Source organism: Rhinichthys klamathensis, unplaced genomic scaffold (genome assembly GCF_029890125.1).
Source record: "Rhinichthys klamathensis goyatoka isolate OS25496 unplaced genomic scaffold, OSU_Roscu_1.1 h1tg000108l_1, whole genome shotgun sequence".
Classification (NCBI taxonomy): domain Eukaryota; kingdom Metazoa; phylum Chordata; class Actinopteri; order Cypriniformes; family Leuciscidae; genus Rhinichthys; species Rhinichthys klamathensis.
In genome coordinates, this window is record NW_026606646.1 from 625,843 (window position 1) to 643,182 (window position 17,340).

Genomic DNA, 17,340 nt, shown 5'->3' on the forward strand with positions numbered 1-17,340 from the left:
GGCTCCCACATATTGTGGTTGTCAGGTAATAGGCCTTATCAGGCCTCCCTAAAGGTGAGCACCCACATTTTGTGGTCGTCAGGTAGTAGGCTTCACTAGGCCTACCTGAAGTTGAGTTCCCACATACAGTGGTTATCAGGTGGTAGGCCTCACCAGGCTTCCCTGAAGTTGAATTCCCACATATGGTTGCTATCAGGTAGTAGGCCTTACCGGCCCTCCCTGAAGGCAAAGCCCCAAGGATAGACAACTGGACAGCCAGCCTGGCTTGCTATCGGGTAATAGGCCTAATCAGGCCCCCCTGAAGGGGAGCTCCCAAATATTGTTGCTGTCAGGTAGTAGGCCTCACCAGGCCTCCCTGAAAGTGAGCTCCCACATAATGTGGTTATCAGGTAGTAGGCCTCACCAGGCCTCCCTGAAGACGAGTATTCCACATATGGTGGTTGTAAGGTAGTAGGCCTCAACAGGCCTCCCTGAAGGTGAACTCCCACATATTGTGGTTGTCAGGTAGTAGGCCTCACCAGGCCTCCCTGAAGGATGAAGTTTCCACTTATGGTGGTTATCAGGTAGTAGGCCTCACCATGCCTCCCTGTGAGTGGTTTCCCAGTGGTGCTGGGTTCAGGAAGCTAGTGGCCACTTGCTAGCAGTTTAACTGGCCTTAACAGGCAGCTGCTGAAGGCGAGCTTGCGCCCTGGCTCGACTAAAGTGTTCATTCTCTGCTACTGATTCCCTCCCGAAACCTATTTTTTCCTGCCTACAGCCTGGTTTGCCTGCCAGGCGGACCATGTGCTCCCCTCCCCGAGGGTCACTATTAGCATGCGGACTCCTGAGTCTGGTCAGACGGTCGTAGGCCTCTCGTGAGGCCTCCCAGTTAGATCAGTCCTTAGACCTTCTCAGGCCTTCTCAGTGCTTTGAAACATACGCACTGGGTAGATCCGTGGATCGAGAAGAGTAACTCCCCTCGCTAGCAAGGGTTGTAAGCACTATGCTGAGTCATGCTCTCCGGGATACCCCGTCTCTGAGATCTGGGCCAAGTGGTTCACTGCCAGCTCCGCAGTCCCTCGGGTTGGATGCCTTACCTAAAGGCAAGTGTCCAGAGGCTCTGTCTTCGGACAGACTGGAAGTAGCCAGACTGAATTGTCTATGTAAGTGACACCAGGTCAGGCCGTCCTGGTGGCATTTCGGGTGGTACGTCCCCGAATAGTGACTGGCTGGGGTTCCTTCGGGTTCCCTAGCCACATTTCCTAGAAGGGACCCCTTCTAATTTGAAGTTGTGGTCCTAGGCCTTTGAGTAGGCCCAGGTAGGCCTTTCATTAAACTATGTTTATGGAGGTTTCCTGTGGAAACTATAGCTTGGACTATGACCGTAGGGGATACTGTCACTGACAGCCCAGTGTGACCTGAGGGTGAGTGGTTCTAGCTTTTCATGGAATTGCTGGTTCTGACAGTTGTCACTGCCAATGGGCATGCACTGCCCTTAGCATGGCGGCGCGGGTATTTTGTTTCATTAATACAGTGTATACTTTTTTCTTGATTTAACCGAAAGAATGGAAGTGCAGTGTGACAACATGACCCTTAGGTGGGGTACATTGTAACATGTGAGGGGCACATTGTAACATGACAGCTTAAAATGTTATCTGATCTAATAAAATAAAAAATATATATACAAGACAAACTAAACTATGTTGTAAATAAAATACAATTATTAACTTTTTCACATAAAATACTGGCATTTTTTAATAATTAAAAATAAAGTAATTTTTGAGTTTGACGACAAACACACCACAAAACACAGCTATACTTCAAAGCATAATAATAATTAATAATTTCTGAACATTGACTCTCAGTCTATATTCACCTTTTTCGCATGGTTTCTCAATAGAATTCATAAAAGTATAGAATAGAATAGATTTTTTAATTGTGGCACAATTTTACTCTAGATAGTGTTGAAATGGCAACTTGGAAAAACACTAAGTTTTATCATGCTACCATGTGTGTTACAACTAGCCCCGCAATAGGTTGTGCCTCACTCACCCCTACGTTTAACTGTATTTTAACTCTTGCCATTTAAAAAAAACATTATATTCTAGCTTCATGCATATTTTTTTATCAACACTTGGATGTGGGTAAGTTTCATAAAAAAAGAATAATCAACATTTAAACAAAAAGCTTAGATAATCGCATTTTTGTCAAAAACTACGCCCGGTTCAGATTCAGAATGATGATCAAAACATAGGAGTAGATAGCTACCTAATGTTACCGAATGTTACTAAGCTTCACAGTCGTGTCCTCTTCTTGGGTTCGACATTTCATTCGGTAACATTAGGCAGTTTGGATTTATGTTGTTTAATGTTTGAAAATCTTGTTGTTTTACATTTGCGTTAGCAATCTTCTATCACTTGTTTCTGTTTCTTCTTGTGTTTTGATCTGGATATTCTGTACTTGAAGATGTGTTATTGTGCCCCCTACCGTATAACAGTGAAAACATGGATAGCTGGAAAATTGGTCAGTGGTGGGGAAAGAGTAAAGTAGATTTGAAGTAAATTCCTTTGTACACTATCATTGGACTAGCCTATACACAAAAAATCCGATACTCAGATTTAGGAACATATCTGTTTTATTTATTAATCAATATTTTCAAATAAAGTCAGTTTACTACTATGTAAGTACATAGTATGTAAAACCATGTGAAAAAAGTAATAGGCTACTCAATCAAAAGATTAAACACAACTACAAGCAAAGTATACTTAGAATACGTAATTATAATTTTAAGTATATCTCGACCAAGAGACTGAGTACATGTATAGTCTAAATTGTCATGTGGGTGCAGATAGATGAACCCAGAAGCAGACTGAATGCACACACAGGGTTTATTGAGGCACAAAACAGAAAACAAAACCCACGAGGGGGCAAAACAGACAAGACTAGGAAGCTAAACTTTGACTAAGACTAGACAGAAAACAAACGGTTACACAAACTTACGAATCTTATCACAAGATACAGATAATGTACTCACAGAGAGTAACACGCAGTTCTGACAATGAACCCACACAGGACAGCAAACACAAGGGGATAATAAAGGGAGACACTGACAAGGACAGGTGAAACTGACTAGACAATAACGACGAGACGAGGATAACAAGGGGGCGGGGTAACGAAATGAGACAACGCAAGCACATGGCCCAAACAAATGGCCATGTGCTGCACATGAAAACATGGGTCTGTCATGATTCTGCCACAAGACCAGAGAAATCAAAGACATGATGGCAGAATCATGGCAGAACCCCCTCCCTAAGGAGCGGCTACCAGACGCTCCTCAAAGGGAAACTAAACACAAGACAACACAGACCGTGACATAGAAAAAAAAAAAAAAAAACATGGAAAAAACTAATAACGGCATACATGAATAAACAATAACAGGGTTAGGGTGAAACATCAAAAACAACATACAAGGCAAGGGAGGAGGAGGAAAAACAGAGTTCATGGGGGGTGGTCCAGGGAGGATGGGTGTGCTGGGGTTCTTAGGTCCATGGGATAATGGCAAGGAACGAGGAATCCGGGCAGGCTTGGAGCAAGACACACGAGGATGGGACTTGGGCGAAACAGTCCGGGGTTTCGTGGTGACAAGGGGAACAGTCCGGGGACTAGTGGCGACAGGGGGAACAGTACGGGGACTAGCGGCGACAGAGACGAACGGGGAAACAGTCCGGGGATGAGACATGACAGAGGAGACCGGGGAAACAAACGGATGACCAGAGACAGCGGGGACTGCAGCAGCAGGTAGTGGAACGGAGACAAGGGGATTATCAGGCGGAAGGGGGGCGGGAACAGGAACAGAGCTCCCAGAGGTAGACCCAAAATCAACGCTCCAGAACTCCGATTCGGTGACCGCCCTAGGCTCTGAAACTGCACCCTCAGCAGCATGCTTGGGTGCAGCGCTCTCGGCGGCAGGCTCGGGAACTGAGGGCAAGACAGGACAGACAGGGACTTCGAGGATTTTGACAAGACTTAACAAATAATTGGATAGGGTCCTGGCAGCTATGATGACAGGCATCTCATGTTGTGACGAAACAGACTGCAAAACTGCATCAGCCGCTCGATCGGCCGCGGCTCTCACGGCAGGCTTCACTGCATCAGATCTCGCCCTCTCAACCGCTGGTTTGGGATCAGCGCTTGCAGTAGCGGGCTCTGGGACAGCACTTGCAGTAGCGGGCTCTGGGACAGCGCTTGCAGTAGCGGGCTCTGGGACAGCGCTTGCTATCGCAGCTTCATTTACAGCACTCGCGGCAGCAGACGGCGATGGGGAACAGGAAGCTCCTTTCTTTCTCCTCTTTCTCTTTGGCCGCGGGGCAATGGTCACAGCAGGGCTCGCGATCGGCTGGCCAGGAAGCGAAACGGGAACAGGGAAGACCACTTCTGGTAGGGTGAGCTCAGATGACGATGACTCCGAGGGGGAATCCCAAGAAACCCGTCTCCCTCGTTTACCACGGAGGTCAGCGGGTGTGGAAGACGCCTCTGGAGTCGAAACGAGGTGAGCCAGGTTCTCCTTCGTGACCACCGCTAATACGCGACCCTCCGGGATCAATGGCAGCGTGCCGGGTGAAGACGATATAGTGGGAGCCTGCGAATCCTTCCTCGACAAGCAGGCCACCATATCCGGGAACGGGCGGCGAACCAGACTCTCCCGTTCAGCCAGGGGAGGCAGAACATTTAGGCCCGCAATGAGGTAGCGATTTACTAGAACCTCAGGCAAGAGGAACCGCCTCTCATCCGCGACCCGGGCGTACTGTCTCAAGGTCCGCTGCCCTTGGGAAGGAAATGGGAGCTTTCCATTCCTGGAATCGGAAATCGCCTCCTGCCACCAATGTGCAAGATCGTCAGGATGATCGTCAGGCATACTGTCTGCTGGGTTCTGTTGTGGTGGGTTCATTCTGTCATGTGGGTGCAGATAGATGAACCCAGAAGCAGACTGAATGCACACACACAGGGTTTATTGAGGCACAAAACAGAAAACAAAACCCACGAGGGGGCAAAACATAGACAAGACTAGGAAGCTAAACTTTGACTAAGACTAGACAGATAGAAAACAAACGGTTACACAAACTTACGAATCTTATCACAAGATACAGATAATGTACTCACAGAGAGTAACACGCAGTTCTGACAATGAACCCACACAGGACAGCAAACACAAGGGGATAATAAAGGGAGACACTAATGACAAGGACAGGTGAAACTGACTAGACAATAACGACGAGACGAGGATAACAAGGGGGCGGGGTAACGAAACGAGACAACGCAAGCACATGGCCCAAACAAATGGCCATGTGCTGCACATGAAAACATGGGTCTGTCATGATTCTGCCACAAGACCAGAAAAATCAAAGACATGATGGCAGAATCATGACATGAATATACTTAAGGTGATGAATGATACACAGGGCAACTTTTTGAGCAATGTTGCTGGGCATTGTCGCCGTCAACGGGCAACCAGATGAGACACAGGGCCCACGACCGATCTAAATTATCCAGATAGAAATTGGAAAAGTACCCAAGCAACAATTGCTCGGCAAGATTGCCCAGCAACATTGCTCAAAAAGTTGCCCTGTGTATCATCACTTTTAGACCTTTCTGTCAATATAAGTCAAGTATACTTAAAGCTGCAAACTTTTTTGGGTTTAAAATTATCCAAAATAAATGTTTGAGCAAGTACATAACCAGCCAGTGTTCAAAACTATCTGCTTGCGTTAGCTTGATTCAAAACGGTAAGCTTGTAATAATGTTTTTAATTCCAGTGGTACTTGTGGATTTCCGCTGGAAATTCGAGCATGTCTTTGCATCATTACGTCACATCTGTACACATAAAGAAGTAGTCTCGGCTAGTAGGTTATATTGCGTGTGAGGATGTTGGAGGTGGAGATTTAAAACCTTTTCTCACAGCACTTATAATTAAATAATTAAATTATAATTAAACATCAATTTGATGGCGAATCCAGAAACGATCAAACGACAATCACCAGTGACAACTGGAGATTCACCCATTGTAAAATGCAAAAGACTTTGGACTTCGGAGTGGCTACAGAAAAAAAAGAGAAAAAAGAGCTTTTGCCCATGCGAAAACATGGATAAATATCGGAAGGGCTTGTGAAAGGTAAAAATTAGATTATATTCCAGTTTTAAATAAGCATCTGATTAAAGATACTTGTGTTTGTATTTCAAAGAGAATCAGTTCTAAGGAACATTAATTTGTTGGAATGAAAATTAGAAATTGACTGCACAGAAATGGAAACTGAACTACAGGTAGCCCTAATACACATTAAATGTAGTCACGCAATGCTGATGTTGTTAACATTAACAATTTGAGAACAAAGTATAATTTGCACATTTGACGTGATATGATAAACAATCGTTAAATTTAATCAGCGCAATTTACTGCAATGCCTTTTTCCCTTAGTTGGTCAGAACAAAAGTGGATGTGTACTAATTCAGATGACATTTTCTGGTGAAAATTCTTATGTTGGTCATACTTCCAAAAAGTAGAATCTGTGATTGCGAATGACAGTATCCACACCGGCGTGGTGACTGACAGCCGCACATTCTCCTTAAAACATTGGATTCATCCACGCTGTGCCAAGCCGAGGCACAACCCACGTAAAGTTAATAATTCCGCGAATAACTGCAATTGCAGATTTCGAACAGAGATGGCGACAAAGAGGAAAAACTACGGACTGCAGCTTTAAGTGCAATTTTAAGTATATTTGATTTTGCATTTATTTGATAAAAAATAAAAATAAAAAAACAGTAATATTGTTAAATATTATGACAATTTAAAACATCAGTTTTCTATTTTAATATATTTTAAACTGTAATTTATTCCTGTGATCAAATTACTTCAGTCTTCAGTGTCACATGATCCTTCAGAAATCATTGTAAAATACGGATTTGATGCTCGAAAAACGTCTCGGTTACATATGGTAACCCTCTTTCCCTGAGGGAGGGAACGGAGACGTAGGTCAGACTGACCAATAGGAATCTCGCTAGAGAGGCCAATCTACTTCGAGTGAAACTAAAACAAGCCAATGCACATTGGCATGCAATCATTTGCATCAGCTGCGAGTCCTCGTCAGCGCGGGTATTTAACAGCAGCTGTTATGATTGCACGCTAGTTTTTTGCTGAGGAGCCAAACCTGAAAAAGCTGGCCGCCCCAGCGGGCGGCAGCAGATGTGGCGACAGGACCTACGTCTCCGTTCCCTCCCTCAGGGAACGAGGGTTACCATATGTAACCGAGACGTTCCCTATCGGTCAGTCACTACAACGTAGGTCAGACTGACCAATAGGAATCCCTACCAAAGCGCCACAGCTGCTGCACCCCATCCAGCGCCCCATGCAAGCCTCTACACCTTCTTGCCTAGAAGGACGATAGGAGGAGGCTACACACAGAGTGTATCTGTCACTGTTGTTCCGTAATAACCCATACAGTGAGATTATTGGATAACACTGGGAAAGCGTGCCCTTCAGTTAGGAAGGAGGACGCTGCGGAAGCCACTTACTTCAAGGAGTTATGTGGGGAATACATATGGACTAGCCCGAAGGCTGTACTACATATGAGATAGTGGGTGACTTAGCCCAAGGGAAAGACACGGGCTTCCGTTAGGAGCAGCCGTGGAAAATATACACATATGGGATCCCCGTAGGGTCACACATATGGAACCCAGCCCAGATCCGGTTCTCAAGGATTCAGCGGATAAAGGCCTGGCACCGGACGCTCCGCCATGTCCGGGCCGAGGGGTTTTTGGAGGACTCAACAGGTTTTTCACTCTGGAGCAATAAGGGTGCACAGTAGGGTGCAGCAAGCCGACAGAGCCGGGCCTCTCGGTGCTTCTACCCGTTTAGGGTGAGAACAAGGGAGGAGACCGGCTCTACACGTAGGCTATAATATCTAGCGAACGTGTTAGGTGTCGCCCAGCCCGCAGCTCTACAGATATCTGTTAGCGAGGAGCCACGTGCCAGCGCCCAGGAGGATGCGACGCCTCTCGTGGAGTGTGCATGCAACCTGAGGTCCTGATGCTTTGAGTTCTGTCCACGTACATACGCAGAGCGCGAACGGGACAGAGCAAAGCCAGGGCTGGGTCTGCCTCCTCCAAAGGCAGCGCTTGCAGGTTCACTACCTGGTCTTTGAAGGGAGTGGTAGGAACCTTGGGCACATAGCCAGGCCGGGGTCTTAGTACCACATGGTTGTCACCCGGCCCGAACTCTAGGCACGATTCGTCGACCGAAAATGCGTGCAGGTCTCCTACCCTCTTGACAGAGGCCAGTGCAACCAGTAGCAAAGTCTTCATGGAAAGAAGCTTTAAGTCTACTGACTGCAGAGGCTCAAAGGGAACATCCTGAAGTGCTCGAAGCACCAGGGAAAGATCCCAAGAGGGTATGGAGGGGGGTCGAGGAGGATTTAATCGTCTCGCCCCCCTAAGAAACCTGACGACCAGGTCGTGCTTCCCCACTGTTTTGCCATCTAAGTGGTCGTGATAAGCTGAAATAGCGGCAGCATGTACTTTGAGGGTGGAGGGAGACAGCCTTCGCTCCAACCCTTGCTGCAAGAAGGAAAGCACAGACCCTATCGAACATCTCCGGGGGTCTTCTCGGCGAGAAGAACACCACTCGACGAACAGGTTCCACTTCAGGGCGTAAACACGTCTCGTGGACGGCGCCCGTGCTGAAGTGATGGTGTTAAGTACCTCAGGGGGTAAGTCACCTAGAACCTCCGCGTCCCGTCCAGGGACCAGACATGGAGTTTCCAGAGGTCTGGACGCGGGTGCCATAGGGTGCCCCGTCTCTGAGTCAGAAGATCCTTCCTCAGAGGAATGGGCCAGGGAGGGACTGTCCCAAGGAGCATGAGTTCTGGGAACCAAGTCCGGGTGGGCCAATAGGGAGCCACCAGAAGGACCTGCTCCTCGTCCTCCCTGACTTTGCACAGTGTCTGTGCAAGTAGGCTCACTGGGGGAAACGCATATTTGCGTAGGCCCCGGGGCCAGCTGTGTGCCAGTGCGTCCGTGCCGAGTGTTCCCTCGGTCAGGGAGTAAAACAGCTGGCAGTGGGAGGTCTCTGAAGAGGCAAACAGGTCTACCTGAGCCTCTCCGAACTCTCTCCAGATCAGCTGAACCACCTGGGGGTGGAGTCGCCATTCTCCCGGAAGCACAGCTCGTGATAGCTCGTCGGCCACACGGTTGAGCACGCCAGGGACATACATGGCTCGAAGCGACCTCAGACGCTTCTGACTCCAGAGGAGGAGATGGCGGGCGAGTTGCGACATGCGACGGGAGCGTAGACCACCTTGTCGGTTGATGTACGCAACGGTCGCTGTGTTGTCCGTACGGACCAGTACGTCCCTGCCCTGTAGCGACCTTTTCAAGCGGCTCAGAGCGAGATGTACTGCTAGCAACTCGAGGCAATTGATGTGCCAATGCAGTTGGGGAGCCGTCCACACCCCTGACACTGCATGCCCGTTGTACGTGGCACCCCAGCCGGTGGCAGAGGCATCTGTGAATACCACAGCATGCCTGGAGACCTGTTCCAAGGGGACTCCTGCCCGAAGGAACGAGAGGTCTGACCACGGGCTGAAGGTCTGGCGGCAGGCCGGTGTGATTGCCACCCGGTGAGTGCCGTGATGCCACGCCCATCTCGGGACTCGGCCGTGAAGCCAGTGCTGAAGCGGTCTCATATGAAGCAAGCCGAGCGGAGTTACCGCTGCTGCCGCTGCCATATGCCCCAGGAGCCTCTGAAAAAATTTCAGTGGGACCGCTGTCCTGCCTTTGAACGTGTTCAAGCAGTTCAGCACCGACTGAGCGCGCTGCTCTGTGAGGCGCGCTGTCTGTGCGACCGAATCCAACTCCATACCGAGAAAAGAGATCCTCTGCACAGGGGCGAGTTTGCTCTTTTCCCAGTTGACCTGAAGGCCCAACTGGCTGAGGTGCGTGAGCACGAGGTCCCTGTGTTCGCATAACTGATCTCGAGAGTGTGCTAGTATAAGCCAGTCGTCGAGATAGTTGAGGAGGCGAACGCCCTGTTCTCTCATGGGAACAAGGGCCCCCTCCGTGACTTTCGTGAAGACACGGGGAGACAGGGACAGCCCGAAGGGCAGGACCTTGTACTGATATGCTCGACCCTCGAACGCAAAGCGCAGAAACGGCCTGTGTCGAGGAAGAATCGAGACATGAAAGTACGCGTCCTTCAGGTCGATCGCTGCAAACCAATCTTGGGGACGGATGCATCCGAAAATGCGTCTCTGCGTGAGCATTTTGAACGGTAGCTTGTGGAGGCTCCGATTCAAAACTCGCAGATCCAAGATCGGTCGTAACCCACCACCTTTCTTGGGTACAATGAAGTAGGGACTGTAGTGCCCTGACCTCATATCGGCTGGAGGGACCGGCTCTATCGCGTCCTTCGCCAGTAGGACTGCGATCTCCGCACGCAAGACATGGGCATCGGCTGCTCTCACTGTAGTGGAGTGGATGGCCCGAAACTTGGGGGGACGCCGGGCGAACTGAATCGCATAGCCGAGCCTGATGGTCCGAATGAGCCAGCGAGACGGACTGGGGAGCGCTAACCAGGCTCTCAGAGACCGTGCAAGCCGGACCAAAGGGACTGTAGGCGTACCCGGAGTGGGGCAGCGAGGTGGAACACAGGGACGCGGCTCGGGAGGCTCTTTCTGGGAGGCGGCCCGTAGCAGGGTCTGTGTGTGGTGTGCAGCACTTACCTGGTTCCACGGGGCAGGAGGTGCAGGAGGCGGCTCGGTGGCGTTCTCGAACTGCACACTGCTGCTCACTGGCGACAGAGGAGGCGGATGAGAGTGGTGAGGATTCTGTCCCCCCACTGCTCTCCAGGTCCTCTTCGGACCCAGAGATGGTAGAAACTGCTCTTTTATTGAAAATTTGGGTACCGCTGGTTTTAAGGCCAGCGGCGGAACACAAACAAAACGAAACACAGGATTTTCCACCCGGCCCTCTTCCGGGGGAGGGAGCGATGCAGTCATCGTCTCCTGGAGAGCAGTCCCTTCCATCTCCGGGTCGCCCGTCCTAGGGCCGCTTACCCCTGGCTTTGCCGCCCCTCTTGGCGGGGGCCTGGACGGGCGGGGCGCCCTGCCTGCGACTGGCTCCACGGCGCCGCTTAGGTGGAGGCTGCTGCTGCGGCACGGGAGCAGGGGCAGACGCAGGCGGACGCCCTCGGCGACGAGCAGACTGAGGTGCCGCGGGCGGCGGGGTGGAGGCAGCAGCTGGCCGCCGCGGCAGGATGTGTTTGATGGCCTCCGTCTGCTTTTGTACAGCCGAGAACTGCTGGGCGAAGTTCTCGACCGCGTCGCCGAAGAGGCCGGTCTGGGACACAGGGGAGTTGAGAAACCGGAGTTTGTCAGACTCCCTCATGTCAGCCAGACACAGCCAGAGATGGCGTTCCTGGACCACCATGGTGGACATCGCACGACCCACCGACCGCGCGGTCACCTTCGTCGCACGAAGCGCGAGGTCCGTCGCGATGCGAAGTTCCTGAAGAACTTGGGGATCATGACCACCCTCGTGCAGGTCCTTCAGTGCCTTGGCCTGATGGACCTGCAGCAACGCCATGGCGTGCATTGCAGAGGCAGCTTCCCCACAGGCCTTGTAAGCCTTGCCGGTTAAATCCGACGAGTACTTACAGGCCCGGGAAGGGAGACACGGTTCTCCACGCCAAGTGGAGTTAGGGCACAGTTGCATAGCAACGGCCCGTTCCACTGGCGGGATGCGCGTGTATCCCTTAGCTGCCCCGCCATCAAGGGTGGTGAGGGAGGAGGAGCCACCGGAACGGTTTCTGGCAGTAAAAGGTGCCGTCCACGTTCCCGTAAGCTCCTCATGCACTTCCGGGAAGAAAGGCACTGGGGTGGGTTGCTGAGAACCAGCGCGCGCCACCCCGAGATACCAATCATCCAACCTCGAGGGTTCGGGACACGGTGGAGGATTCCACACGAGCCCGACCCCGTTGGCGGCCCGGGAGAGCATGGCCATCATCTCCGGGTCCGTCTCAGGCACCGCTGGCACCCCCGAAGGAGGCAGCGGTGCCGAGTCGTCGTCCGCAGAGAGGTCTGACCCACCCTCCGATGCAGCGATCGACATCTGGTCACTGGGAGCCCCAAAGGAGACAACCGGTACACACCTCGAGGATGGTCCAGCTTTCTCCAATGGAAGCTCAACTGGCTGCGGAGCATGAGAGGGGTGAGGGCTCCTAGGGGGTTGGTTCCCCGAAGGAGACGCGCTCACCGTGATCCTCAGGTCACCCGCGCCCCCGCCCGAAGCAACCCTCTGAGGAGGATTGGAACGAGGCAGAGGCACGGGGACTCCGCCCCTTTGCAGGAACAGGAGTCTCGACCGTAGCTCCGCGATGGTCATCTTCCCACAATGGGTACATGACTCATCCACAAACGCTGCCTCAGCGTGTTCAATGCCCAGACACACGAGGCAGCGTTTGTGACCATCCTGTGAGCCCAGGTAACGACCGCATCCAGAAACACACAAATAGAAAGTCATCTTTTTCTTTTTAAAAGACGCTCTCTATTTGTGTAAGCTCTTTTAGGGACTGCTCTCACTGGTGCTGAAACACGCAGGGGAACAGTCACTGCGAACACAGACAGGAATGTGCACCTGTCTGTGCGCGATCTCTCTCTCTCTCTCTCGCTGTCTTACCAGCTGTGAAAACAGCTTTTGAGCGCTCGTACGGCGCACCTTACCAGCTGTTACAACAGCTTTTTGGTTTTGCTCAACACCACAGACAGGAGAGAGAAAAAGACGACTGTTCGCGCTGCCGTGCTGTAACGCCCGCACCGGGAAGGAGAGGTCCAAAGAAGAGGCTCGTAGTCACACTCTGTAGGATTAAACATGAAGCGTTTGGCTCCGAAGCAAAAAGCTAGCGTGCAATCATAACAGCTGCTGTTAAATACCCGCGCTGACGAGGACGCGCAGCTGATGCAAATGATTGCATGCCAATGTGCATTGGCTGGTTTTAGTTTCACTCGAAGTAGATTGGCCTCTCTAGCGAGATTCCTATTGGTCAGTCTGACCTACGTTGTAGTGACTGACCGATAGGGAACATTCATTATTATTATCAATGTTGAAACGAGTTGTATACAATTTTTTTTCAGGATTCTTTGATGAATAGAAAGTTCAAAAGAACAGCATTTATTTCAAATAGAATATTTTGTAACATTATAAATGTCTTTACCTTTAGATCAATTTAATTCATCCTTGAATTAGAGTGTTGATTTCTGAAGGATCATGTGACACTGAATACTGGAGTATGATGCTGAAAATTCAGCTTTGATCACATGAATAAATTACACTTTACAATATATTCATATAGAAAACAGCTGTTTTAAATTGTAATAATATTTCACAATATTAGTTTTTTTTGTTTTTGTTTGTATTTTTAGTCAAATAAATGCAGCCTTGGTTAGCAGAAGAGCTCATCGTCCAGGCCTAAATAAAAATATATAAGATTTTTATTTTTTGAAAGAACTATTCCTTGGAATACAGGTTGAGATTGTGAGTGTTGTGGTAGGCCCTTGCTAATTGATTGTTTTGTAACTTGTGTTTTTCTCAGTACCGTATGTAAGCCACGCTTCCCACGCACAGCAGACCCTCCTCCTGCTTTCTCCTCTGCCTCGGTTCTGGGGGGAGGGCTGAGTGAACTCGATCACTTACTACAGGAGCTTAATGCCACACAGTTCAACATCGCAGGTGAGAGCTGATTTTTTAGTAACTTGTTACTAAAAGTTGTTCACTGACTATGTGCAAGAACAGAATATAACCCTGCAAACCCATGACAGTCATTGGCCCAGTCCTTAAAGATGAACTGAACTGAAAAAAATCGACGTTGATAACGTGTTGTTTATGACAATTAAAAGTAAATTACACTAAAAAGTTTATTAAAAATATCAATATAGCTTTTTTTAAGCAACACAAAAATTGCGCTTGTTACGCTGGCAGTTTCGATGACGTCACTGGCATGGTAGGACATGCAGAGGTGCATAGGCAACAGCTGCAGGTCCTTATACACAGACGAAAATGAGCAATTTTAACGGCATGGGTTACGCATTTGAACCTGTGAGGGACAGTCCAGTAGTTTCTGACTACCACCACCACATGGAGGATCAGTTTCAGGCTCCACATAGCCTACAGCACACGATCGTTTGGGGCGAAGTGACTGGTGTGGGTGTGTGAGCTGCCGGAGCATCATGGACACTGCAGTGCACCGGAGTCAATCTTGCAGAGAACAGTCTCTGTTACAAAAAATACACTTGAATAAATACCAAAAAGGGAGTCTATCTTAAATGATTTCTTGAACGCAATGGCCAATCAGAAGCAACACATATAACTGTGATTGGCTACATCACTCAACGCGATGTTATAGCGTTGTTATGACTGGAATGTTATGAATAGAAACTCTGGCCTGTAAATCGTTTATATTTAGTTTTAGTTGTTCTTGTTGCTTTTCTGCAACAGATGAATAAAAATCTATTAGTTTTTATGTTTTATTCATAGATATTTCTAGTTCACGGGAGTCCCGCGAATCGTTTTATTTATAACCCGCACACACTCTATTGCGTTGGGAGTGCACGTCTCAAGGATAGTGTCGGGAAATATCGCTCGGGCAGAATAAGCTTTAGTTCACTCTTCCTACGCTAAGGAACCGAGAGTTGTCATCCAGTCTCTTTGCTAGAGAGAGAGAGAGAGAGAGAGAGACGAGGAAAACAAACAAGCATGCAAATAGAAATTTCTTGGCCGGAAAAATTATCGAGCTAATTTTTTTTGTTGTGCGATTAATTTATTTATTGACTATCGCGACAGGCCTACTAAATAGTCTGTCACTAAAAAATGCTCACTACAGACTCGAAATCCAGGGGCTGTCGGAGGGGCTAGACAGTTTTAAGGAAGCTAACGTTAGCCTTGACTTGAGGGCTGGTTTCCTTGTCAAAGGTAGCCTGTGAAAATGTATCGTAACCCCAGCTGCCTTAGCCCTATACAATTCATTACTACAGCCAGGGGCAATACAATATGAACCCCCCCCTAGACCTGTTGGTTTCTGTTTCCCCAGCCATGTCAGCTAGCCTCAGACTATTTACATGCTATGGCTGCTCTGCTGGTGTTGGTTGGCAACGGAGTAGCCTACCATGCCAGTGACGTAGCCGAATGTTGAAATCCAACATGGCGGCGCCCGTGTAACAAAAACAACATTTTCAACGTACAGTTTTATCCCTTTTGACAAATTCTGCCATTTTAATAATTGTACCAATGATAATAAATAAAATAGATCTGTTATGTCACCGTTTTTCAAATTTCAGTTCAGTTCATCTTTAAAGGGTTAGTTCACCCAAAAATGAAAATTCTGTCAGTAATTACTCACCCTCATGTTGTTCCAACCCCGTAAGACTTTCGTTCATCTTCGGAACACAAATTAAGATATTTTTGATTAAATCTGAGAGCTGGCTCACTCCTTCATAGGCTGCAAGGTCATTTAATCTGCCAGCCCAGAAAAAATAGTAAAGATATCGTTAAAATAGTCCAAGTGACTACAGTGGCTCAACCTTAAGTTTATCAAGTGACGAGAATAATTTTTGTGCGCAAAAAAACTAAAATAACGACTTTATTCAACTATTCATTTTCTTTTGTGTGGGCTTTTGACGTGAGTTCACGAGAGCGCCACGACGCATGCGCAAGAACTGAGAAGATGACACTCACGATCATTTGATGGGAAAGTGTGAAAGGTAAGCCATTCCTTTTGTGGCATTGGTAAGGCACTTTTACGTTTTCTCGTTGGTTTCTCACGATTCGGATATCCAGGAAATGCAAACTTTAGAACCCATTTTAAACACTACATCGAGACCCATCTGCGTCATCTTCTCAATTCTCGCGCATGCGTCGTGGCGCTCTCGTGAATTCACGTCAGAGCCCCACACAGAAGAAAATGTATAGTTAAATAAAGTCGTTTTTTTTTTTTGCACAAAAAGTATTCTTGTCACTTGATAAACTTAAGGTTGAGCCACTGTAGTCCCTTGGACTATTTTAATTATGTCTTTACTAACTTTTCTGGGCTGGCAAGTTTCAATCCCTTTGAAGCCTATGCAGGAGTGATCCAGCTCTTAGATTTCATCAAAAATATCTTAATTTGTGTTCCGAAGGTGAACGAAAGTCTTACGGGGTTGGAACAACATGAGGGTGAGTAATTACTGAAAGAATTTTCATTTTTGGGGAAACTAACCCTTGAATGTGTCCTACCTTTAATTTAAAAAAAGAAAGTAGCTGTGCACAGTATACAAATTATCTGGAAAATACACGTGATCAGTTAAATTTGCTTGTGCACAACTGACTGCAGACTGCCAAACGTTGGGTTCAAATGCAAAATAAGAGCATTTTCTTTTTAGAAATTATAATATGATGGCACTTTCTTAATTAAAGGTGAGGTGATATTGTAAGGTCATGTGATAACAATGCAGAGTATTACTATTTATCATTGTACAGGATTGTTTCACGTCCTGTGTTTTCAGAAATAGTACCCAGATAGCAAGCAATCATTGAAACAATGTTGAGTCGATATTGATGTGTCAATGCTAATTGCATTGAATTAAAGTGTAACTAAACACTAAACCAACTTTTTTTAATTAATGATCTGTAAGACTGGGGCTTTATTAGTGCTGTTCATTGATTCGAGTAACTTTTTTGACATTTGGGTATAAAGTGTTTCAATTCTACAATATATGGGGTAAAAACGTCTGAGTGCTGCCCTCTTCAGGTTGAACGGTGGCTACTGCTACTGCCTATTGGATGTTTGCGGTAGTTCGTGACGGTAGCGGTGAGAGCTGACGCAAGCAGGTTTCAGCTTACCACGCCCTTGGTACGAGCTACCACGTCCATGGCAGTATAAAAACCATCTTGTTTCGTGAAAACCACTACTGTCTATGGTAGTGAGTCAGGAGTTGGAATTGCGAGTATTGAAAACGATCTGGATAGAGTATCCGTTCATCCCCTCTATCTCCGCTGGGCTCCGCCCACTTTTCCAGCATTTTTCAAATATTGCCAGTGGGTGGAGTCAGGCTCTGACCAGGGGTTTAGTTACCCTTTAACGTTACAAAGTGATGTTGGTTTAATATAATTTTTGCACCCGCAATTAATGTTGAAACAATGGTGAGATTTCAACAAAAATCCATGGTAATGTCATTGAATCAACGTTACACTATGATTGATTCTACACCACCGCTGTTGAATCAATATTGAAATAATATAAATAAATATAAATAAAACAAAAATAATCAATAGTAATGTTAT

At 47.9% G+C, this 17,340-nt stretch overlaps 1 protein-coding gene across 3 annotated transcripts in view; it reads left to right on the top strand.

Moving 5' to 3' along the window:
• Window positions 1-17,340, top strand: part of LOC130087365 (transforming growth factor beta-1-induced transcript 1 protein-like) — a 252,832-nt gene that overhangs the window by 92,872 nt on the left and 142,620 nt on the right. For all 3 annotated transcript variants that reach the window (XM_056253640.1, XM_056253643.1, XM_056253642.1), the window contains one exon: window positions 13,619-13,755. In XM_056253640.1, coding sequence (XP_056109615.1) covers window positions 13,619-13,755 — 137 coding nt within the window. The remainder of the gene's footprint in view (window positions 1-13,618; window positions 13,756-17,340) is intronic.